General features: G+C 42.5%; 1 protein-coding gene across 3 annotated transcripts in view; it reads right to left on the bottom strand.

The window, feature by feature from the left end:
• The window catches only part of NEDD4L (NEDD4 like E3 ubiquitin protein ligase), a 220,963-nt gene that overhangs the window by 129,721 nt on the left and 64,334 nt on the right, over positions 1–26,908 (bottom strand). For 2 of the 3 annotated variants that reach the window (XM_057698419.1, XM_057698420.1), the window contains exons 2-4: positions 10,595–10,676; positions 7,834–7,872; positions 5,385–5,438 (exon numbers count right to left, since the gene is read on the bottom strand). Coding sequence is in view for 1 of the 3 variants with exons in the window: in XM_057698418.1 (XP_057554401.1) it covers positions 487–1,593 (1,107 nt within the window). In the remaining 2 variants the exon portion in view is untranslated. Of the gene's footprint in view, positions 1–486; positions 2,509–5,384; positions 5,439–7,833; positions 7,873–10,594; positions 10,677–26,908 lie in introns of those variants that run through there. The other variant, XM_057698418.1, reaches the window with a different exon arrangement.

The following is a 26,908-nucleotide window of genomic DNA, read 5'->3' as shown; positions in this document are numbered from 1 at the left end:
TGTTTTTTAAAGGCATGTGTTGTCACTGGCTATATCTACGAGCCACTTTTAAACGCACTTCCAACGTCAACACGTTGGGGCACTGTAGATTAACTTAAATACATTTTAAAAATTCTTTTCTTCAGAAGGGATGAAACGGGGGGGGGGGGGCAGGGGGAAGGGGTTGTCTGGATTTTGCAAAACGGAGTTACTTGACTTTGAGGACCTAAGGAAACGATATTTTCTGAAACGCTCATAGTTTCATGGACCTCTACCAAAGGCTGGACCACAAATCATGGTCCTAGAACTCGGCCAAACATTAAGTTACACTGGCCCGAAAAAAAAAAAAAAAAAAAAAAAAAAAAGTTACACTGGCCCGAAGCAGGGAAACTCCCAGAAAGGAGGAGGATGGCGTTTATTTAAATTACGCTGCAGAATACGCTTGCTGGGCTTAAATCAGTCCCCTCTGACCGACCGGCGCTCACAGGGAAACGCACGCTCACTTACCGGGGCGCCGGCGCCCGTGGAACCAGGGCCGGCGGCGTTACTCTCCTCGGGGGTCTGGGGAGCCTCCTCCGGCCCCCGAGTCACAAGAATTCTGAAATGCTGCTGCCCCGCATTTTGATCCTGCCTGATCTTAAACGTGCAGCCCTGACCCGGCGGCGTCCTTTCCGCGGAGTTGGTCCTGTGGATTTCGGGAGCCACCCTGCGGCCCCGAGGTGGCGTCTCCGGGTGGCCGCGCTCTTCCGTGGGGCTCCCGCGCTCGGCCCGGGGCTGCGTGGGGTACGAGGTGCTCCTCTCCAGCCGGATGCGGGGATACCTCACCAACCTGTCCCCCTTGGTGCCAGTGAACCCGAAGTTGAAGTCACCGCCCAGCCCCGGCACGCCGGCTTGCGGCTGCTGCAACTGGAAGACAAAGCACCGCTTCCCGGCGCTTCCAGAAGCATCTGGAACGTGCTGCAGGGACCAGCGCCTGGGCTCCGGCGCCGATGGGCCGCTCTGGCCGTCGGCCCCGAAGGGCGTCAGCCTCACCTGGCGAACGTCGGCGCTGGAGGCGCGGTGCTGGATGCGGAGCCCGCCGCCACCGCCCTCCAGCCCCCCGACGGCCGAGGGCTCGGCCTCCTCGCGGCCGTCGGGGGCCACCGGGCCGGGTCCTCGGCGGCCGCACATGCCGTTGACCTGCGGGCCCGGAGCCCTGGCCGCCCTGGGAGGGGAATTCTCGGGACTCTCGGGCTCCGGGCAGCCGCCCCGAGGTGCCAAGCCCGCGTCGCCGTCCAGGCCCTCGGGCGGCCCGCACCCGTCGGGGGCCCCGTCGGCCGCCTTGCGCTGCAGCGAGATCTGCACGGACGAGCTCCGAGTGGGCCGCGCGTCGACGGGGCTCAGGAGCTGGGGGATGAACATGGACGTGCTGCGCTTGAGCGCGCCCACGCCTGCCTGCAGGCCGCCGGTGCCATCCTCCGCTCCATTCGGGGTGAAGGGGTGAGGGCCGCTCCGCCGCGGGAGCGTGTGGAATGCCATGAAAAAGTCGTCTTCTCTCTCCTGGTCTAGGATCTCTGATTCGGGGGCTGTGTTGCTGCGACCCGAGCCAAAATGAAACCGAAGCCGATGGGCCATGGTGCCCAGAGGGCCAGGGAGGGAGAGGGCGAGCGGCAACAACAAGCCCGGCACTGCCAGAAGTCAAAAACCAAAGACACAAACTCCAAGAAAAAGTGTCCCATCTGCCAAACCGTTAGCACTGCGGCACCAAGAGCGACAGATAGCAGAAATAACCCAAGTGGCAAGCGGCATTCCAGGCATGATTGGATAAGAGCAAAAAGCTCTCATCCACACTGTGACAGAGGGTAGGATGGCCAGAACCACATGACCGCGGTCTCCCCCTCCAATGCCAGCTTGTGGACTTAGTGGAGTTTTCCCCCCTCTCGCTTTTTTTTTTTTTTTTTTTTTTTAAACAGCAAGAGCCTGAAACAGCACCTTCCCAGCTGCTGCTTTTCCATCAGACAGGAGTGGCCCCAGCAGGGAGCTCTCACAGCTGACTAAGGCAGCAAACACACTCTGAGCCATGCTGCTATAAATCTAACCGCACGGCGCTCACCGGACAGTTCTTTCCGAAACAAGCAGGGCACCGGGACTCTGTCTAATCAATGCGAGAGAGAGAGAGAGACCTGGCATCCAACACAGAAGCACACACAGTATCCCCCCCACCTCCCCAGCACCTTTCCCACCGAACCAAATAATGACAAGTAAAAATGCCGTGGCTGCAGGAAAACTCTTTCACGAGCAATCGTATGTTATTCTCCCCTGTTACTTATGATATCACCACACTACCATGATGGAATGCAAACTAATAAAACGTACTATAAATACAATTACACACCCCACAGAATGAGTGTCCCTTTAACGGTAAATAATTAGACCATGATCTATAAGTAACAAAATAGCTAAGTGGAGGGGGTACCGCTTACAACACTGCCAGTTAAGGTCTGCCTCTGGCTACTACAGGGTTTTTCATTTAAAAGATTGGGGGGGGGGGGGGGTCGTAATGGCAGTCCCAGAGGAAAGGAACTCAGCTGGAGAAAACATTCTCTCCCACATGCCAGATAGGAGAAAAACACAACACCCACCCCCCGAAAAAAGGGAAGGAAAGTTGAAGAAGAGTGTGCATGTGGTTTTTGTAATAAATTAACTTAAATACCATGCAGAAAAAAGGCTGCCTGGAGGTGATTGTTTTCTGGTAAGAAGTCAGCAGTATCACCCCAGTTGGGATACAAACATAGAATCTTGCTGTTTTTGAAGGGCCAAAAAGGACCTAAATGATAAAAGTGAAAGTCCACGTTCAAAAAACTGCCATCAGATTTGTAGCTAACTTGGATATATTCTGTGTGTTTTAAACATACTCTTTTCCATGATCCAGAAACATCAGTTATTTAACAAAGAGGTTTATTTAGGAGGGATTAAAAAAATAGGGGGCGGGGAGGGAGGGAATACCAAGCTGCAAAGAGTGACAAAAAGGTTTATTTTAAAAGCCGCAAAGCATGACTTTTTCAATAGCTCTGGAGTCCACGGTGTGGAGGATTAACCCTGTGTTTACATACGTCCAGACCTGTTTTCTAAAGGCATGTGTTTTAAATGCCAAAAATGATCTCTATGAGAGAAATGGAAGCCAGTCTGTTTAATGCGAAAACTGCCAAACACCACTACAGTCACGTATTGTCTTAGCTGGATTAATAGCCAACAAAGAAAAAACCACCAGCAGCAGCATTCACCGCATAGTAACAACACTGCAGATGGCCTGGGGCAAAGCTAGGTACATAAAACACAATTTTTCAGATAAAGTTTGTATTCACATGGGATTTCTTAGAGCTCTGCATTCATTCCAAACCCTTTTTGGCTTGGAAGTACAGTTTAGGGCTCATGGCAAGGTCATCTCAACAACAGTCATTCTTTTAGATAATGGAAGTGGAAAACAAAATTTTTACAGTGAATTTCTTTTAATAGAAGAAAAATAATGAGTTAAAACCCATCTAACAAGAGGCAATTTTTCCTCAAAGTTGACCCTTTCTTCACCTTGAAGTGTTATTATACTCAATAGATGAGAGAATAGGGATTAGTCTGTGGCTGCATCTATGTCTCCCGGACTTACTGTTACTCTGCTGCACACTGCTGAATTCAGTGTTTGCTGGATGAGAGATGGAGCACTAAGTACTGTACCCTCAAGCAGAGTTTCTCATTCAATTTAACAAGAAAATAACTTCATACACAGAGCAAGAGATGATTTAGCTATTCAGTAATGCTAAGTGTCACCTAAGTTATAAAATGTCCAGTTCAATGCAAAGCTGCCGAGAATCCATAATAGAAAAGCTATCAGGATGGTGGGCCAACATCTGCTGGCTTTCTACTTTGGAGAGTAATACCAGGCACAGGAGATCACACACACTCCCAAGTTCCATACTAAGAGTTAAATGCCTGGCTATTCACCACCACTGGCCTGAGACTTAGGAGACTAGCAGTTACATAATTACATGAGGGCTCTAGACCTCAGCTCTCTCAATTGCAAGGACAGGGGATTAAATGAGTAATGTTTTAAGGCTCCTCCAGATCAAATATTCTGTTAAACTCAAGCTATTCAAAAACCTGTAGTTTCAGCTGAATTCTGCAGAAAGAAGGGTCCATAAGAACATTTCTTTTAAGCAAATAATATATGGTTGGGCCCTCTGTATTCACGAGTTCTGCATTCATGGGATCAACCAACTGCAAATCAAAAATACTCGGGGGAGGGGGGGGAATTCCAGCAAGTTCCAAAAAAGCAAAACTTGAATTAGCCTCACACAAGCAACTATTTACACAGCATTTACATTGTATTTACAACTATTTACATAGCATTTACACTGCATTGGGTATCATAAGTAATGTAGAGATAAATTTCAAGTATCCAGGAGAATGTGTTTAGGTTCTATGCAAATATTACACCATTTTATATTAAAGACTTCAGCATCCTTGGATTTTGGTATCTGCAGGGGCCCTGGAACCAATCCCTCCACGGATACTGGGTGATGACTGTACATAAGTTTCCAGGAAAGCAAATCTGAGTACAACTGACCTCACTGAGTTATAATACCACCTCTGAGGGTAACAAAAGTTTATACATATCATAATGATATTCATTTTCATAGCTGGAACACTTGGCACATGAGTACTTGATGTATACATTCTAGGGAGTTAAATCTGGCAAAGTGCTTTAAGCCAGATTTGCTTCTGAAATTCCATTTCTAAAATGAAATCTAAGTGGTATCAGTTACACACACACACACACACACACACACACACACACACATAGACACCTGCCTACCTATCAATCTACATAAAATGTTAGTATGTACCAGTTTTATGCCTCAGGCATATTTCTGGTTCATTGAAAGTACTTTCTATGAACTTCCCTTGAGAAAGTACCACTTTTAAAATACAGCTTAATTTTACCTGCTAAATATAGATTCACTTTTTGCTGTATACAGTTAATTAGATTTTTGTTTTCCCAAAGAGATTCACTATTGAACGTGTCACAATCACATTACCTGGCTTATCCATAAAAACCCGAAAAGTTTCATTTACAAGAGTAATGGCCTTGACAGATTTGCCTATTGTTTTGTATCCCCAGCAGACATGATTTGATAAATCACCAGCGTGACTTTCACAAATATTAACTATGATAAAAACATACACATACAGAAATCAATTGTCCTACCCATACAAAAGTGCTTGAATTATGAACATTAAACTAGTAATGGGACAAAAATGGTCTTTTTGAGGGACATGTATACTGGCATAAATATAGATTTTTAATAGGTGCTGCTCTAAAAACTCAGTTTTCAAAAAAATGAAGCAAAAATTAAAAATAGGGACCCACTTACCAGTCTGTTTTCATCAAATACTTCAAACAAGAGTCTGTGATTAGATGGGTTTACCTATAAGGGACAGATATAATATTTTTTAAATAGGCAGAAATAATTCAGAGAATGAAATAAGAGAGTGAAAAAATAAAACGCTTTATAATGCACCCACTTACTAAATCAAGTTTTCTATTATTCATTTCTATATTATTCTATGCCTAATATGTAGATATATCAGAAAAAGAAAATGCTTTTAAGCTGCTTTTCTAACATAAGAAAGGATGATTCTAAATAGTTTTTAACAGTTCCTAAATCTCCCCTAAAAAAGGGCCTCCTCATGCCTGTACACCAAGGCTACAGCCTCACAAAGGTCCACACCTGAGGAAATTCCTTAGCCCTAATAATAACAACAATGATAAAAAATAATGAAGATAGTAGAAAACAGCTCTTTATCATTGTGTGTGCACATCTTAGGCACTATCTCCTTATTAAATATCAAAAACACATGATCTCATTCATTCTCAAAGCAGCCCTATAATGTATAACTGTCTCCCCAATTTTACAAGTGAGGATCTGAGACCAGGAGGGTAAAGTAACTTGCCCAAGAGCCCACAGCTAGTATGCAGGGCAACCAGGAGCGCCTCCAGGTCTGGCCTTCGCCTCTCCAGAGCCCACGCTTTGAGCCACTAGAGAGACAAAGGAATAAAAGATTGCCCCTCTTCCAGCAACTGTGGGTCAACGTCAGAGCTACTGGGCTTGCAATATCTTTTTGCTTCTTTCTGTCTCTTTACCCAAATCTCACTGAAATAGCAGGAACCATCCTTCAGACTCAAGTATCATTCAGTTAAGGACCAGCCATGTGTGAAATATGGTGTTAAGTGTTCTCATTTCTATCATTGTACGTAAATCCCAGAAACAACCCTACCAAGGGAGGACTAGCCCGTGGGGAGTGTGAGTCCTCAGGGGGCTTCTCCAGGGTCAGAAAGGCTGTAAGTGGTAGAGCCAGAGATGGGACCCAGGTGTACCATGACTAAGTCTCGGCTGCTTCACGAGGGAGAAGGGAATGGAATAACATCTGATGGTACAGAGAGCACGTCTTGTGCTTCTGACCCCTTGGCTTGCTCTTAGCCTAGTGATGGAGCAGGCAAGTGGGCGGGGGCTTAGTGTGTGCTGTAAGCTCAGTAAAGGGTTGTACTGCTGACCAGTGCATCCACAGGCCATGACAAGAACTGGCATATAGTAGGCACCCAATAAAGATTTGTGCAATGAATATGACCAAAAAAAATTTTTTTAATGCCAAAATAAAAAATCGAGTTTACATATGTTTAGAGCTAATATAACTTGCAAAAAATCTTGGATGTACTAAAATTTACAGAAATGTGGCCAAGGTGTTAAACTGAAAGAAGCCTAAGTAATTTGGAGTATCACAAGTAGACAGCAGTATCTGAGAGTTAGCTATGGGCCAATGACATTTATCTGCCCCGATTACTTTCAGCCCTTTATGATGTAATTTAAAATACACCTGGTAGAGGCTATGCATAGGAACTCACCAAGTATTAAAATATCAATGCCATATTTTAGCTCTGAACCTAATAGAAAACAGATGTCATATAGAGAGAACTAAGTTCGGAGCACATAAAGTATCATTGTGATTGAAAAGAAGAAATCAGGATCAATTATCATGAGTCTAATGGTAATATTGTTCTTTGGGAAGCTACACTAATCAGAGGATCTTATCTAGAGCATTTCTGGAGGTACAGTAGTTTTTAATATCACAGCTATACATACGATTAAATAATTTTCATCTTGAAGAAAAAAAAAACCCACTTTCCATTAAATTGCTGAGTAGCTTCATATTTTCAAAATTTCAGAACAACAACAACAAAAAGCAACCACCACAAAAACTCACTGAATAGTAATTTCCATTAATTCACAGAATTCAGTCATTTCTACACATACCTCTTCTAGATAGTAAATATAAAAGGTTTGGTGGACATTTAAATTCCAGAAGTAGTTTTATGTTAACACACAAACACTCACACTTACTATTTGAATTATAAAAATTTTCTTCCCTAATCGGAACATGATTAGTAACTTTTAGGCTTATTTTTAATCATGTTGCTTCTATTGGGTTTATATCCCATAGAAACAATTAAGCTATAGCTTTAATTATACTTCACTTTATTTAAAAAAAAAACTTGCATAGAACAGCTAAAATATGGTATTTGGATAACTTTCTGTTTCCCTCAAACATCCCAAAATGAAACAAGTCCAGATTTTGTTACCGCTAGTCATGGTCTTCGAAAATTTGGGATACATTAGGAAGCTACCCAACCATTTTTCATCTTAAAAGGAATTTCATAATAAAAATTTAACAAATGTCACTCAAAATGAGTCTGTTGTGATACTATATCCATCTAGTTATCAATACCAATTATCCCCCCCCCCCCCAAAAAAAAGAAAAACTTACTCTAAAATAAAATTCTTCATTCCACTTTGGGTTCAGCGTCTGGAAGAGAAATCATCTTGTAATTTCTTTTACAGTCTTTGAAACATTAACAGTTACTGGTACAATGCAGTCCACATATTTGCTTCAATTTTTTTTTCCACTTAAAAAGTAGCTATGAGATTTTCAAAATGGCAATAAAAGAAGCATTTAGTCAATTATCTGAGACTGTTCTCTAAGCCAAACTAGATGGGGAGGGGATGCAGTTATAAACAGATGATTCACAGATCAGAAACCATGAATCTCACGCTATGAACCAGAAGGAATAACGTCAGGGACCGAAGAGCCATCATCATGAAAACAAAGGTATTCTTCAAGAAATCAACATCGATACGATTATTTTATCAAGAAGGAAATGAACTTTTGTTTACTTCCCTCAACCTGCTACAAATTTGTTTTGGAGAGGAATGAAGCAGGTGGCAGAAGGGTGACAGTGTTCCCTATTTATATAAGTACTGAAATCTGAAGATTATTTTATAAAGAACAATAGTGATGACCAGATTATATACCATGAAAAAAACTCTGCCAATTACAAACCAAAAGTGAACTCTTTTCCCCCAAATAGCCAGGTTAAAAAATATTCACCTACCTATCATTCAATCCTCTCTATCCATCCATACCTGCCCATCCATCTCCATATCAATCTATAGAAATATATGTTCACAAGGACAAGGAAAGGATACTTTTGTCCTCAGCTTGGATAAAAGATGGACTGCCAAACAGCCTTTGAAACTAAGATGAAACATACTATGGAAGACTACATACACCCGTGTTTCTGCATTTGCACATGCCTCATACTCTGAAATAAACACATGCCTCAAAAATTGTATGTAAAAATTTGAGACAGAAAAATCACCACCTCACCAAGGACTACAGATATTTTTAAGATAGAATGATATTTGCCTTTATCAATCTATTTCTTTTAAAAACTCGTGCAAGAAGCAGCAAAATAATAACACAAAGCACTATAAAGAATAAACACAGCAATTTGTACAACACTGAGCTGGCATTTTTTAAAAAATCAGCAATTTCCCCACCCACAGCTCAACGGGGAATCTAACCCTACAGAAAGGGGTTTCGTGCTTCTAGCTATGAATGGAACCGGGATGCTAATGAGCGAGAGGGCGCGGGAGGAGGAAGGGGGAGAGGTGGGGCAGGCCCAGGCCTGCCGGGGGGCTGCCGGCGACCGGAGTCCAGCCACAGGGAAACGCAGAGGGGGAGAGGCAAAGGACAGGTGAGGAACGCAGACAGACACGTGAGACCGCAAAACGCATGAACGACCAGGCTCCCGGCCACAAGGAGAGGACGATGAAAACAGTTCTTAAGCCCGAGCGGAGCGCAGCACAGAAATACTAACCAGGAGGCTGGCTGCCGAGCGAGGCAGACAGCGCAGCCCCGGCTGCGGAGCGACACCCTCTACCGTGGAGCGGAGGGAGGAGGACCTCTCCCCGGAAGGAAACACATTTCAGGGTCCCCGATCGCCGGCTTTGGTGGCTTTGCTTCTCTGCTCCCTCCGCGTCCAGCGGGCCACCAGGCCCCCCGGCTGCCTTCCCTGCCAGGCGGGCCTCCCGCCCCGCTGGAAACTGAACCAGCGACAGCGCCCAACAGGGAACAATGGCCTCCGTCCCTCGCTGGAATCCTCCCCACTCATCAAAATACCGGCTCCGGTTCGCAAAGCTGATTTTCAGAGCTGGTCGGGATGCCAGGTGGAAGATACGCTAGAACGCTGTGCCGTCCCTACACAAAAGGACCTGGCCGCAGACCCCGGGCATCTGCACGGTGGCAGGAGAGTTACCATTTTTTAAAAGCCATCACGCTCTCCAGGAACTGCTTATCACACAAAGTGTTAGACTGTTTACCCCGCACAGGTGGGGAGGGAAAAATAATAGTAATCTATAAATAATACTGAAGCACAAATGAGAGCAGTACTTTTGGTAGAAAATATGCATCTTCAATAAATGCCCAAAATATGGAGTAGTTATATGTTTTAATATATTTTATAGATATATATAAAAACACGGAGATAAATGAATTAAGATATAACTATGGATATAAATTTATGTTCTAATATAGTTTACAGATGTATATAAAAACATGAAGATAGATGAGTTAAGACATAATTATGGATATGAATATGTTTTAATATATTTTATAGGTGTATATAAAACATGGAGACAGGAGAATTAAGGTATAATTATGGAAACAAATCTTTAATGAAATCTTGTGTAAAATTTAGAAAAGTGCAGCACACTCATAAATGTATATAGTTTTATTGTTCATATCTTTTATTTGTTTTCATGTAGCTAAGCAAGTATTTTGCTTCCTTTGGTAACGCCTGTTTTAAGTTAAACCATTCCCCTTTCTGCCTACAAAACCCACAAGCCACTCCATTTCATTAAATGTATTTTAAATTGCTTTTCATAAGCTAACAAGCCAACATGAACAAATCCTTATTTTGCTTTATTCTTTGTGAGGAAAAAAGCTGTTGCTTGTAATAATGCTTATTTTAATACTCTTTTTATAGTCATTTAACTAAAAGCCAAAACCAATATCTTAGGTTAATAATGAAAAGTTTGGCCTCTGTTGAATTTAGAGATTTCATACTGAGAGATCCTTAAAATGAAAATATTGCCATCTTAAAATATAAACTTCTACAGAGCTCAAAGACACACTTTAATCAGATTAAATTATGACAAATGATATTTAATGAAGGATGGACACTTACCTTTTTAATTGTTTTTGTCTGTACCAAAGCAAGTTCTCTATTCTCATCTGCGACGTACAATGAAAGTTTCACATATGGATCACTGTAAGAAAAAACAGGATTATACTTTTCATTTTAAAAATATGAGAAAGAAAGTAGCCATAACCTAACTGAAAATGCAAAAATATCAGTTAATGACCCAGCTTATGTCAATTTCACAAACTAAGCAGAAACATTTTCAACATGCTTTTTAGGTAAATATACTGAGAAAAGTTTCTATCACCCAGAACCAATGATGTTTATTTGAAAGCAAAGCTAACATGAAACCCATGTTTTCCCTTAAGGAAAGAGAAAGGTGTGATAAAATGAAAACTTTAGTAGTAACAGAACTATACTTGATACCCAAAAAACAGAAATCAAAAGTCAGTGAAAAATATTGTTGGTGTATATATGTAGTACTTATTACCCATAAAATGCATCTTAGTGGAAGCTACAACACATCTCCGTAAACACACACACAAAAACAACAACAGAATTTGCTGTTATATTCTGAGAAAATATTTTTAACATTCTGGTTTAGAAGAAGGTATTAGTTAACTCTTTGTCACTTATCCATAAACCACAGGTGCTCTTTCACTAAAGAACAGCTAACCAGACTCATCTACCTCTCCTTATCTGGACACCCTCAGCCTCGGAATAAATATGACTCAAGAGCCAGAACCAAATCCAGGTCTAAAGACCCCCAAAACACCTTCCTCATCAGAGCCATGGTCTGGGCAATGGATGAGGAGTACAGTTCCAGGTCAGTGGTTCTCAGACTTGAGCATACCACAATTGCTTGGGGCCGGGGGTAGTTAAAACACAGATTGCTACGCCCCAAGCCCAAAGCCCCGCAAAGATCTAGTAGGTCTGGGGTGGGACCATAGAATGTGCATCTCAAACAAATGCCCAGTGATGCTGGTGCTCTTGATTCAGGAATCACACTCTGAGAACCACTGTTCTACATGGTATTTGAAAAGACTGTTTTCTAGCTATAGAAACCCATTTTCTATTTCTAGCCACCAAGCTATTGCTAAAATGAGCTCATGGCCTGATATCTCTGTTATCTCAAGAACAGGCTCCCAGTACACCATGGAGCTTCACGCACACTCACACACACACACAATCCCACATTATAAAGAAGACAAAAAACTCTGCTGACTGCCGTCTCGTCTCTTCATGCCCCTTGGCTGTCATGATTGCTGCCTATTATATAACTGCAATAAAGAGCCAGGCGCTCACTTTAATGGAACATCCACATTCTTCCTCTAATCATTTATTGACCTCAGTTTATATCCCCTGGATAGTTCACAGTGAGTGACACATGCAGTTGGGGGTTGAAGGTGGGGGTCTCAGAGTCTAGGACAATGTCCCCCAGCTGTGACAAGGAAGGCCTGTCTGGGCCTGCCTTGAGTGTTCGTCCAGGCAGAGGTAGGTACTAGGGTGACTACCTGAAAGATTGACCAGGAAACTTCCTGGAAGAGAATTCAGGGTGAACAGAGAACCAAAGGCCAAGGTGTGGGAGTGGGTGAAAGGAGAGTAGGGTATAAGTTCAAGGCGAGGGAGCATAGGGCTTGGGATGGGCTGGTGAAAGGACAGTAGGGTGTAAGTTCAAGAGTGGTGGGGCTGGGATCAGGTGCGGAGCACTGCCGCTGAGATCCTTATCCCCTTCCGATGGTACAGCAGTACCTACTCCCATCAGCAAATGTTTACAGAGCACTGACCACACTCCCATGACTCTGCTAGGAGCAGACACACGTGCTGGTGAGCTGGGGGAGTGGGCGACAAAAAGGATTAAATTATCAAAGGTCAAGAATGTACATTCATGGATAAAGAAGATGTGATACATATATACAATGGAATACTACTCGGCCATAAAAAAAAGTAATGCCATTTGCAGCAACATGGATGCAACTGGAGATCATATGATATCACATTTGTGGAATCTAAAATATGACACAAATGAACCTATCTATGAAACAGAATCAGGGACACAGAGAATAGACTGGTGGTTGCCAAGGGGTGGGAGTTGGGGAGGGATGGATTGGGAGCTTGGGATTGGCAGATGCAAACTGGTATATATAGAATGGATAAACAACAAGATCCTACTGTAGAGCACAGGGAACTATATTCAATATCCTGTGATAAACCATAATGGAAAAGAATATGAAAAGAATGTGTGTGTGTGTGTGTATATATAAAGGACATTCATGAATGGCCCTCCTTAGCTTAGCTGAGTGAAGATGACAACATTTTCCCATTTCACCAAGGGGAAGGCTGGAGCAGAAAGCTGCGCTACAGACAGGTCATCAAGCATAAGAAAATGAGCAGGAAGATGCCAGAGCAGCCTGAGCAGCAATCAATCCCACCTCAACTGTTAGCACAACTGGGACCAGCACCACCATTACTGTCACCACTGCCACTGGCCCAGCACCCAGCCACCATCAAGCATCCATGCTGCACCTGGCAAATGCTTATATGCAGTATCTCATTCCAGCCTCAGCGCAAGCTTATGAAGTCAGCATGTTTTTCAGATGAGAAAATGAGACAGAGAAATCAAGCAGCTTGTCCCAGGTTAACTAGGAAGCAGGGGAGATGGGAAGGAACACAGGTGTGCTTGCTCCGGAATCTGCCCCTCTGAGTGCATGGATCCAGCCTTGCTGCAATACGCTATGCTGACCACCAACAGAGCTGGCTGGAAGAAATATCTAGGGGCAGGAGTTCTCAAAATTCTGGAAAATATTTTGTACCATAACTGCTATTATGACCTAATTTTTATCTCATTATCTTACCCAAGTCTGGTGGAGGAACTTGGGCTAAGTGTCTACCTTTAAGGAAGGCCACACCTTTGAGATGTTATCTCCTTTTCAACACTCCAAATAACCAGCTGTGAGACCTTGGACAAGTCACTTGAGTATGCTGAACCTTGATTTTCATAACTCCAAAAACAAGAGGTTGGACTAAATCAGCAATTTTCAAACTGCAGGCTCGACAGAGCCTTAGTTTAACTATTTTAGGATAACTACAGGCTACCATTTCCACCTTAATCTGTTTTACATATTGGTTGTTAATGTTAGAATATTTTTGGACAGGGTTCTAAAACTTAAAAAAATAAAATTTAAAGGCACTGGACTGGATGATTCTTTTTGGTTAGAATATTCTGAATCTCAGAACAGTTCAAACTCACTTCTCTTCATTCATAATAACATTAGCCCAGCCCATCCTAAGTAAATACGGATTGGCTTCCTAAAGATATGGCAAGAAGAGGGAATAATACCCTACCTTCTCCATCAGGGCATGAAGGGTGAAGCCCACAATTATGAGTATGAGAAGCCACCCTTGAGCATCCCTGGGTTGATACTTTCTTACACATGTTACCAGTTTCTAACCAACTTACCTACTAGGTATCAAAGACATATCACCTGGGCTTCCCTAGTGGTGCAGTGGGTAAGAATCCACCTGCCAATGCAGGAGACACGGGTTTGAGCCCTAGTCCGGGAAGATCCCACATGCCGCGGAGCAACTAAGCCCGTGCGCCACAACTATTGAGCCTGCGCTCTAGAGCCCGCGAGCCACAACTATTGAGCCCAGATGCCAAAACTACTGAAGCCCTCGAGCCTAGAGCCCATGCTTCGCGACAAGAGAAGCCACTGCAATGAGAAGCCGCGACAAAGAGTAGCCCCTCCTCACCGCAGCTAGAGAAAGCCCATGCACAGCAACGAAGACCCAGCACAGCCAATAAATTAATTAATTAATTAAACCAAAACCAAAACCCAAACCAAAAACACATCACCTAAGCAACAACCACAACAAAAGGCAGGTAGGTGGGCATGTGTGTTGGGGGGTGGGGGGGCAGGGCAGAGTGGAGAGAGGTAAGGCTGAGGGACAGCAGGCCTCATCACCAGCCTCTTTTCAAAAGCTTACTTGTTGTTTTAACCCCTGATGACCTTCATCTGAACGGGGTGCTCTGCAGGAGTGGTGAGAGGAAGAATGCAGTTGCCAGACTTTTTCACACTGACTTCACATGAGCTGTGTGATAGAGGCAGCAGTTCCGGAAGAACCTTCTGCCCTCTGAAGCTCTGCTTCTCAGGTCCTCACACTCTCCCCACCTTTGCTACAAAAGGCCAGCCAAATCCTGAGGTCAATGGTAGGTTACGTTCAAGGCTTACCTCCCCCCACCTAGATCACCAGAAGGTTTAGAAAAGACATCAAAAGCTCTTCAGCAGCTTCTATTATGGGGAGTAGATACAGGGTACAGCTGTAGGGTAGAGGAATCTGCTTTGCATGTTACTCCCTATAAACTGTTTGAAGGTTTTTGTTGCTGTTCCATTAATACATAATACTTTTATAATTTAAAAAAAGAAAAGAAAAAAAACCAGAAGGGCATGGAGGGAATTAGGCAAGAAGCCCATGTATCTCCTCCACGGGTGCTTCTTCATTTGGTGTTCTGACCATCTCCACTGGAGTCTCAAATCTCAACTTCACCAACTCTCTAAGTGACCTTTAGACAGTACTTAACCACTCTTAACTTCAGGTGGTTCATGAATGAAATGGGAATGACAATTGTGATGGGAATGGACATGTGTGATAATATCTAAACTGAAGTTTTCATCTAACAAGAGCTAACACTTTCTAAAGAGAGGCAGATATTTTAATACTTTACTACTGCAAAGAAATTATCACAACTTTTTCTGGAAAGCAAGATGCCAGGAGGTATCGAAACATTCAAAGAATTGATGCCTTTGATTCAATAAATCCATTTTTAAGGATTAATCTCAAAGAAATAATCAGAGATGCAGGCAAATATTTATCTGCAAAAGATACTCATTACAGCATCATATATAAGAGAAAATTAGAAGCAACTTTTTAGTTCAAGAGAGAAATGATTAAATAAATTATGGTATAATCATGTGCTAGAATATTATCAACCATTAAATTATCTTCTCAGAATATTTTTAATTGGGAGAAAATAATCATAGTATCACATTAAGGAATAAGCATGATCTAAAAATGTGACTAATTCTATATATATATGAAAGTAATTGAGAAAAACAAAATCAATAGTTGTTTTTCCCTCAATGACAACTTTTTGAATTATGTTTATTTTCTTCTTTGTGATTTTTTTCTAAATTTTCTGTGAGCAAGTATTACTTCTATAAGTACAAAAATTATGAAAATAACAATAGCAGTTACACATATGCTTCAACCGTAATACACTCTTCAGTGAGGCACGAAACCCTATAATTTCATGGCTAGCCTACACCTTAATCACAAACCCAAAAGAGCTTCAGATGTTTTTTTCTTCCCAGAAAATTGCCTTAAGTGGGTGAGTACTGAAGATTCTTGAAAGAAATATGCACGTACATTCCAGCCTTTGACATTTACTGAAAGGCATTACTTGTCACCAATACTGACAAAGAGTTACTTTTAAATATGTATAACCTTTCAACGAATGCAAGAAAGCAATGGGTCTACTACAGACAAATGCGTTTTTACCTTTGTCCAAGGTAGGAAAGAGGCATTAAAAGTTTATAGCTTAGGGACTTCCCTGGTGATGCAGTCCTTAAGAATCCACCTGCCAATGCAGGGAACACAGGTTCCATCCCTGGGCCGGGAAGATCCCACACGCAGGGTCAACTAAGCCCATGCGCCACAACTACTGAGCCTGCGCTCTTAGACCCTGCAAGCCACAATGACTGAGGCTGTGTGCTGCAACTACTGAAGTCCGCGGGCCTAGAGCCCGTGTTCCACAACAAGAGAAGCCACCACACTGAGAAGCCCACGTACCACAATGAAGAGTGGCCCCCACTCGCCACAACTAGAGAAAGCCCACACACAGCAACAAAGCCCTAATGCAGCCAATAAAAATAAATTTTTTTATTTATATTTTTTAAAAAAAGTTTATAGCTTAGGTGGAGGAATAACGCTCCCAGACTTCAAAGCTACAGTAATCAAAAGAGCGTGGTATTGGCAAAAAACAGACATGTAGATCAATGGAACATAATAGACAGACCAGAAATAAACCCACACACCTATGGTCAATTAATCTTTGATAAAGAAGGAAAGACTATACAACAGGGAAAAGCCAGTCTCTTCAGCAAGTGGTGCCTGAAAAGCTGGACAGCCTCATGTAAATCAATGAAGTTAGAACACACCCTCACACCACACACAAAAATAAACTCAAATTGGCTTAAAGACTTAAATATAAGACATGACACCAAGGAAACCCTCCGGCACTGCTGGTGGGAAAGTGAATTGATACAGCCACTATGGAGAACAGTATGGCGGTTCCTTAAAAAACTAAAAATGGAACTACCACATGACCTAGCAATCCCACTACTGGTTATATACCCTGAGAAAACCGTAATTCAAAAAGATATATGTACCACAATGTTCACTGTAGCAGTATTTACAATAGCCAGGACATGGAAGCAACCTAAATGTCCACCATCAGAGGAATGGATAAAGAAGATGTGGCACACATATACAATGGAATATTACTCAGCCATAAAAAGGAACGAAACTGAGTTATTTGTAGTGAGGTGGATGGACCTAGAGTCTGTCATATAGAGTGAAGTAAGAGAAAAACAAACACTGTATGTTAATGCATATATATGGAATCTAAAAAAATGGTAGTGATGGACCCAGTGGCAGGGTAAGAATAAATACTCAGACATAGAGAATGGACTTGAGGACACAGAGGGGGAAGGAGAAGCTGCAATAAAGTGAGAGAGTAGCATTGACAGACGACCTAGAGGGGTGGGAGGGAGGCTCCGGGGGAGGGGCTATGGGGATACATGTATAAATATAGCTGATTAACTTTGTTGTACAGTGGAAACTGGCACAACATTGTAAAGCAATTATACTCCAATAAAGATCTGAAGACAAAACAAAAAAAAGCCATGACACCATAAAACTCCCAGAAGAGAACACAGGCAAAACATTCTCTGACATAAATTGCAGCAATGTTTTCTTAGGTCAGTCTCCCAAGGCAATAGTAATAAAAACCAAAATAAACAAATGGGACCTAATCAAACTTACAAGCTTTTGCATAGCAAAGGAAACCATAAACAAAATGACAACCTATGGATTGGGAGAAAATATTTACAAACAATGCAACCGACAAGGGCTTTATTTCCAAAATATATAAACAGCTCATACAACTCAATAATAAAAAAACAAACAACCCAATCAAAAAATGGGCAGAAGACCTAAATACATCTCTCTCCAAAGAAGACATACAGATGACCCATAGGCACATGAAAAGATGCTCAATATGGCTAATTATTAGAGAAATGCAAATCTAACTACAATGAGGTACCACCTTATACCAGTCAGGATGGCCATCATTAAAAAGTCTACAAATAACAAATGCTAGAGAGGGTGTGGAAAAAGGGAACCCTCCTACACTGTTGGTGGGAATGTAAATTGGTGCAGCCACCATGGAAAACAGTATGGAGGTTCCTCAGAAAACTAAAACTAGAGTTGCCACATGATCCTGCAGTCCTACTTCTGGGCATATATCTAGAGAAAGCTGTAATTCAAAAAGATATATGAACCCCAGTGTTCACAGCAGCACTATTTACAATAGCCAGGACATGGAAACAACCTAATATCACTCACATGTGGAATCCAAAATATGATGCAAATGAACTTATTTACAAAAACAGAAACAGATCCACAGATATAGAAAACAAACGTATGGTTACCAAAAAGGAAAGGGGGTGAGGGAGAGATAAATGAGGTGTTTGGGATTAGCAGATGCAAACTACTATGTATAGAATGGATAAACAACAAGGTCCTACTGTATAGCAGTGAACTATATTCAATATCCTACGATAAACCATAATGGAAAAGAATATGAAAATAATGTGTGTGTGTGCGTGCGTGTGTATGTGTGTAGATATAACTGAATCACTTTGCTATACACCAGAAACTGACACAACATTGTATATCAACTATATTTCAATTAAAAAAAAAACTTTACAGCTTAGGCATATTCTGTGAAGCTGCAGGAAAACACACTTTTGGATATTTAAGCAGTGATTTTGCTGTTTGGAGCAGCTTGTGGTTTACCCCTATATCCCAGCACCTTCCCTGTCACCCACGTCTTGCACTATTCCTCAGGACGAACTCTCTCCTTGTCCCCTGTCATCTACAACCAGTCACTCGGGAGTCCCAACCTTGGGTCCTAGAGACCGCGTGGAGTCAGGGAGGGTGGGGACACTGCATGTGCATCTGTTTCTCTCTGACACACATATACACAGTTCTGCTTATATCTTTGTGAATATGCAGCAGCCCATGAAAATATATAAGCTAAAAGAGTGTTTTTTAAAAAACAATTTTGATTAAAGCCAATGTTTTCTTATCCTCTGGTAGTATATATATCATTCAGTGGCAGTCACTAATAGGCAAAGTTCCACCTAAAAATTACTAAAATGTTCATATAGTTGTTAAAGAAAATGACAGTTGTGATGTGCCTTTGTCCCCAGCATTTTCTGTGATGTGTTTTCCCCATATATGTGCAGTCAACCAGAGGTTAAGAAAACGCTTTTATGACAGTCATCGTTTAATAGAGCCAAGAGAGATAGCAACCCACAAAGCCACAAGGGAACAGGGAAACCAAAAACCGCTCCCTTATCAGAGACTTCAGTAATTAATTCCTCAAACAGAATGCCGACCAAGTGCAAAGACTGTGGCGGGCACCAAGGGGGGAGGTCAAAGAAACGGGGGGCAGGGAGACAGAGGTAAATAGACACAGATGCTGCCCTCAAAGAGGCTGTCTACCCCCTGCTCCAGACAAACCTAAGTCAGACAAGAGTGAATTCATATATTACAGATGTCACCTTCATGAAAGCTGGGACATAGATCGAGAATTCAAAAAAGTCATAGATTTTTATTATTCTAAGATGATCTGAAATTTAGGGACAATCTTTTTTTTTAAGCTCTTTATTGGAGTATAATTGCTTTACACTGTTGTGCCAGTTTCTGCTGTACAACAAAGTGAATCAGCTGTATTCATACATATATCCCCATATCCCCTCCCATCCGAGACTCCTTCCCACCCTCCCTATCCCAGCCCTCTAAGCCAGCACCCATCATCGAGTTGATCTTCCTGTGTTATGCAGCAGCTTCCCAGGAGCTATTTTACATTTGGTAATGTATGTATGTCAGTGCCACTCTCTCACTTTGTCACAGCTTCCCCTTCGCCCCCTCACCCCGTGTCCTCAAGTCTGTTCTCTACATCTGCATTTTTTGCAGGGACAATCTTAAGAACAGAAATAATAACTTCCAGTATCATTTATTAAGCACCGTCTGAGTGCACAGCATTGTGCTTGGTGCCTTAGGTGCACACCATCTCTAACCCTCGGAACAACCCTGGTAAGCAGGATGTTAGTGACCCCCATTTCATGGATGAAAAGATGATGTCCTAGCACGTGTGCACACGTACACGTGAAATGCTATGGAGCCATTAAAATGGTATTGATGAGGAACTTGATGTAGTCACCTACACTTTGTTTTACAAAGAAAGTTTAAAAATTATAATTAAACTGTATTAGCAATTAAAATTAAAATGTAAAAGCAAACACACCTACTGCATTTAAATATACCAAACTCTTTATACCACTATAAAACAGTATTTATTACCAAATTTATGAGACCACGAGTGATTTTTTTCTTCCTCTCATTTCTCTCCATATTCCAAATGATAGAGATGGTCACTATTTAGGCTGGAATGCCGAGACTGCAAGGTGACATAGCTAGCCCCTATGGCCAGCCTCTCCCCTACTCCCCTCCAGTGAACTCCCACCAGAAATGGTCCCAAGCAAATAGCAACAACCAGAAAATTCAGGTTAAACATACCATACTTGTGCCAGTAAAGTAGGTAGGGGTAAAAGGCACTTACAACTTTAACATCAATCTCTAATTGAACCACCACCATTCTTTTCAAGTAACAGGGTCATGACATCGCAAAGCACCTTTAAAGAAAGGTATATAAACACGCTCAATGGAGTAAAAAGCAATGCCCTTTCTTAGTATCTCTGTTAAGTATCCTATTGGTGAAATATGCTTCATCACCACTGTAATAGCATCTATTTGTGGGGCCCCTGCCAGTGAAGTGATGTTTAATTACCATGTCAACACTCAGCACCTCCTTTATCATCCCTTTAGGGGGTTCTAAAAAATCCACTCTGCTAAAGGCCTCAAGTATTCTCCCCCATGCACACTTGGTGGTGGGGGGCAGAGCAATTCAGTCATGCACTTGTAAGAGAAATTACCAATTTTCCAAATTGATTAGATGAGACTTCATACAAAAGTGTATCTTCTGAAAATATAGTTCGGAAATACATCACAGCACATGCATATCCTCAAACCACATGCACCATGGAACGGTTTATTCAACAACCTGAGAGTAATTACAAAGTTTAGAGGGGTTTACTGCCTAATGTAAGTGAATACCCAAAAATAATCCATGAAGAGATGTTTTAAACGTGGATTTCTCAGAATAGAAATGGTACAAGAGAGTTAAAACTATTTCGGATCATTCCTCAGATAGTACAGTTGTCTTGTCTCTTCATATGCAATCAACATTATGGACATCATGGAACTCTTTGGCCAGATGAGACCATTATATCAAATACTATAATTACCTATGTCATTAATTCCAAATTGCCATATGATAGTTCAGAGGTACTTTTAATCACTTTCTTCAACCTTTACTTGAATAGTCATGTTTGTTACCTTCCGAGGACTAGCCCAGCATAAAGTAGCAGGTAATAAATAGCCCAAAGCCATAGGATGCCTACTTTAAGGACTCTGCATAACTACAGCCATAGGAGTATATACACGCACACCGGGAACATGTAAGGCTCAAGTTCACTTTATGTAAACTTTAGTCCTTAAAAGCTCTGGCTCAACAAAAATCTATATAATGAATCATTCCCTCATTACCTTCCATCACAACCCCACAGACACAGTTTCATGAACAGAGATTGTATCTGTAAAACAAGTGTTTTTAAACACACACATACACACACACACAAACACTAACAAAAGTCCTACTATTGTTATTTAAAAGAGCATTTGGTCTTCATCAATAAATTTATCTGTGTGCATCTAATTCATTAAAAAACTTTCCCAGAAGAATGTCCAATAGGAAATATATCCACAGGACAATATAGAATCAGTATAATACATGCATACTTTCAAATTTACCACACAACTAAATTCTTATTTCATTATCAGCTTTCATTGACCTTAACTATTTACATAGATATCCTGCTTATTTAACAGGAATACTTAATATAACCTCAAAGCTGTAAGTTTTCAAAGACCAAGTTGTGCCTAATATACTTGTATATTCACTTTATCAAATGCTCCACAGAATTAATTCCTGTCTAGAGAAGTGTTATCAGCTGGAAAATATTTATGTAAATTGTTTAGCACAAAGGGTAATAAACTTCTAGGACGCTACAGAAGTAAAACACACAGGAATTCCAAGAGGCAGCTCAGGCAGGAACTCTGCAGATGGGGCAAAAGGGTTAATAACAGATGCATAAACCTAAATGTCCATCGACAGGTGAATGGATAAAGAAGATGTGCCACATATATGATGGAATATTACTCAGCCATAAAAAGGAATGAAATTGAGTTATCTGCAGTGAGGTGGATGGACCCAGAGTCTGTCACACAGAGTGAAGTAAGCCAGAAAGAGAAAAATACTGTATGCTAACGCTTATACATGGAATCTAGAAAAATGGTACTGATGTACCTAGTAGCAGGGCAGGAATAAAGATGCAGATGTGGAAAACAGACTTGAGGACCCAGGGTGGGGGAAGGAGAGGGGAGGGGAGGCTGGGATGAAGTGAGAGAGTAGCACTGACGTATATACACTACCAAATATAAAAGAGAGAGTTGGTGGGAAGCTGCTGCATAGCACAGGGAGATCACCTTGGTGCTTTGTGACAACCTAGAGGGGTGGGATAGGGAGGGTGGGAGGGAGGCTCAAAAGGGAGGGGATATGGGGATATGTGTATACACATAGTTAATTCACTTTGTTGTATAGCAGAAACTAACACAACACTGTAAAGCAATTATACCCCAATAAAGATGTATATAAAACAAACACACACAGATGCATAAATGGCTATCAAGGAATAGTTCACTATACTTGGCTCTTCCATTTCACCATGAGAAAGGAGAGCCACGTCCTCTGCCAATGTTCTCCTCCAGGCCCCTGCTGGCAGGAGAATCCTGGGCTGGTCGACAGTAGGTTTGAATCTTAGGAGTCCCATGGATCCAAAATGACTGTGGGTATTAACTGCTCAATCTTCCCCAAAAGTTCTTTGAAAACCATAGAGTCCAATTCTACTATTTAAGCAATACGTATTCTATACGCTAGCATAAAGAGAAAGGAAATGCGCTCAATCTCTTAACTACCCAGGCCAGAGAAGGCAATCTACGCAGGGCACAGGCAAAGTCACCACGTAGAAACTCTCATGTCACAGAGAATATGAATCCTATGACAAATTATGAGGTTGATGAGATTTATCATTGGAACTTTTTTTTTAATTGAAGTATAGTTGATGTACAACGTTTGTATTAGTTTTCGGTGGACAGCAAAGTGACTCAGTTCTACATACATATAATAGTTTGCATCTCTTAATCCCTAACTCCCAATCCACTCGCCCCCTCCTTGGTAACCACAAATCTGTATCATGGAAACATTCGAATATTCCCCATCAGTACTCCCTCCCTCTTCTTAAAGCAGTCTACTGCTCACCTTTTTCCAAGTACCTACAGAAGGCTTCATCTTACACTCACTTCGCAGGACCTATACTCTGACAGTGTTTGCTCACAGTAATGATTAACTAGAACAATTGAGAATACCTCCATACACCCTCCCTGCTGGACGTGCACTAAGACGCGGGCTCTGCTGCAGTGCAGACGTGTGGATTCCAGCACACGGCATCACCACGGTGGCTGGGCCGCCTGCGGAAGGCCTGCAGACAGGTGGAATTCCTGGGCAGAGGTTGTCACACTGCGGCAGGCATCAGAATCAGCTGCAGGGCTGGTTAAAACACAGATTGCTGGGTCCAACCCCAGAGTCTCTGACGCCAATCTGAGGTAGAACCTGATAATCTGCATTTCTAGCAATGTGCTCATCTGGGCACCCCACTTGGGGAACCCCTGAGGGTCTGTCCCTTTCTTCTTTCTTTCTCCAGGATCGAATGAGCCCATTCAACTCAGTATTTCTGCCTCCACTATCCAGACTCCTGAGAGGGTGGGAGGAGGGTACAGGCAGCTTCCTTTCTACTGGATGCCCAGGACTTTGCCTCTCCGGGTGGGCTTTCCGTGGCCGCTTGATTCTGCCCATGTTTACTGGGGTCAGGGGAAGGAAAACTTACAAGGCCTACCTGTAATGACAGTTTACAGTCAGCACCACCTTGTTTTGTTCAGTGGGGGGTGGAGGGGCAGCTGAGTCAAGGCAAGTCAGTTCTTGTCTATTTTTTAAAAAACACTATCTGGTAATAAGAGGACAGTTGCAAGTACCCTGTAATTACGAGAGCCTATCAGGAACTCGGTTCTAGAGGAAATAAGGCAAGGGGACAAATTCAGAGATGCGGTCACATCGTCAGTCTGTCTTTCCTGACATGAGTCTTGGGGACACTGATACCCATTCATCTACTCCCCTCACAGTTAGAAAAGTCAAGTGAATTCAAACTTCTTGCAAAGATACATTCATAGTTACTTAATTATATTTCACTCTCTTCTTTAAAAATAAACTAGCTCCCTCCACTCCCCCAGCAGCCTAAAAAAACAGGTACGCATACACAGAATCACACTGAAACCACCAAGCACAGGAACAGACTTCCAAAGTCCTCACTCTGACACGGAAGCCCATTCCTCAGCTCAACTCACCTGTGCCCTTAGGACAGAAAAGAAACAACGCTGCTCACTCAGAGGAACTTTCACCTGGATGCCAAAGTGGAATCAACGCCGAGCTGTGTGGAACTAGGAAACAGGGCACGGTCTAAGGCAGAAAACTACTCAGGGAATTCAGCCTTTATTAACTAAAGAGGGAGAAAAAGATACTTTTAATTAACTGTGGAAGAGCCGTGGGTGCCCAGAGCACAGCTTGCATTTGACGTCTGCTGTCGCGGTGTGCTCTGGGCGCTCGGAGGTTCTCGGCACCCCTCAACAGCAGAGATGGAGAACCCCAGTGCTTCATGCCCAGGAACAGAGGTCTCAAAGAAGGAGCTGCCATGCAGATGAGTAAACAACAACTATGCTGAGGGCGCCTCGAGGGGCCAATTGCCCTGAGCAGACAAGGTAAGTAGTGGAGAGAAGAGGGAACCCAAGGACAGCTCCGGAGACAGGCCAACAGCTCCTGCGCACGTCAATAGCGACCTCTCTACCCAAGTGTCTGCTACATGCCAATCACTGTCCTAAATATTTTCTGTACAATCCTTCCTTTAACATAGATAGGGACATTCTAGACTTCTCAGGGATGGGAGTGATGGTGGTGCCAGTGGTACCCCGGGAGCGGACCCGAGTCCAGCCCAGTTTTCGCTGCAAGAATCTTTCTTCCCTCGGGCAAGATTCTCTGAGGGGAAGGGATTCCTGCTTCACAGGAGGTTAACACGAGATGTGGTACCTTCTCAAGGCTGAAGCGCCATCTCCCGAGTGACAGCCGTTCACTGAAGCAGTTGCCAGGGCACCAGGAAAGCCAGGAGGCAAAGGTCTGGAAATCGGCCCTGCTGTGAACGCAGCAAGAACGAAGCAGCTCCTAGTGAGCCTTTCCCTGTGTTATGGGCTCCACTGTGTCCCCTCAGAACTATATGAAATCCTGGGAATTCCCTGGCGGTCCAGCGGTTAAGACTCTGTGCTTTCACTGCCATGGCCCAGGTTTGATCCCTGGTGGGGGAACTAAGATCCCACAAGCTGCGAGGCCAAAAAAAAGGAGAAAAAAAAAAAAAAGAAATTCTAACCCCAGAGCCTCAGAATGTGACCTTCTTAGAAAAAAGGGTCATTACAGAGGTAGTCAAGTGAAAATGAGTTCATTAGGTTGGACTCTAATCCAATAGGACTGTGTTCCCAGAAGAGGGGAAATTTACGCAGACATACACACAGGAATGAAGACACACAGGGAGAAGATTGCCCACGTGACCGGAGGGATGCTAAGGACTGCCTTCAACACCAGGGGAGAGAAGAGAAGAGCACGTTTTCCTTAGAGCCCCGGGGACAGCATGGCCCCACCGATACCTTGATTTCATATTTGTAGCCTCCAGAACTGTGAGATCATTCATTGCTACGTTTTAAGCCACCTTGTTTGTGGCACTTCATTACGGCAGCTTTAGGAAACAAGCCGTCCTTTATTGGAAACCATTGCGGCCAAATGTGCTCAAGAACTCTGACTTTTTTCTCATTTTAGATGGTCCTGACTACTCCAATTACTGCATAACATTCCTAGCAAGGGTCTGGGGGCGGGACCCAAGGCAATATGTACAAATACTCATATTAAGTGTTTTACATAAAACCAGAAATACTCTCAAGTCCATTGAGGTCCATTTGGTGGCTCATTTTAGCACCAAATGAGTTTCCTACAAAACTACAACAATGTTTTCTTTCCAGGGCTTTTTGGATTTTCGAACTGCATGGAACTATGGACCTGTACTAAGCTGCAGAACAATACTTAAAATATGTTTACTACTGATGCCACCGTGCCCACCACATTCACACTGCTCTCAAAAGCACAAAGAACTTCCTGTGAAATCCTAGAATTGCTCAGGGAAGCAAAAACATCCCTTCAACTCTTAAACAACTGGCTAAATATTTAAAGTTTTGTCTTCAAGGCTGTTAAACACACAAACCAACCACCAGACACTTGACCTTTCCATTACGGCGAGTTCTGTCCTATGTCACCATAAGGCTTTTTAGAATAGGATTTTAAAAGAGAGGCGAAATCAATTATGCTTTACAGCATTATGGCAGGAAGAAAAAAACTATAATCAATAGAAAGAGCACTGGGTTATGATAAAGCTCCACCCCAATGATAAGAAGATGAGTGTGATGGAGCACATATTTTTTTCCCAGTTACACAGATAAATCTATGGCGGGTACTCACATTTGGATCTCCAAGACCCATATGTTGTCAAGAAGGGAATTTATAGAAGAAATGAAGCCTTCATGAGCATTAAAAATCTTGACTGGTCTCCTCACCAGTATGAACAGCAGAGTCCCTTACTGCATCCTCAAAGCTGGATACACACGGGAGATTTTTCCTCGCATTCA

Source organism: Hippopotamus amphibius, chromosome 11 (assembly GCF_030028045.1).
Source record: "Hippopotamus amphibius kiboko isolate mHipAmp2 chromosome 11, mHipAmp2.hap2, whole genome shotgun sequence".
Taxonomy (NCBI): Eukaryota; Metazoa; Chordata; class Mammalia; order Artiodactyla; family Hippopotamidae; genus Hippopotamus; species Hippopotamus amphibius.
Note: the sequence above shows the minus strand (reverse complement) of the source record. Positions and strands in the feature narration are given on the sequence as shown.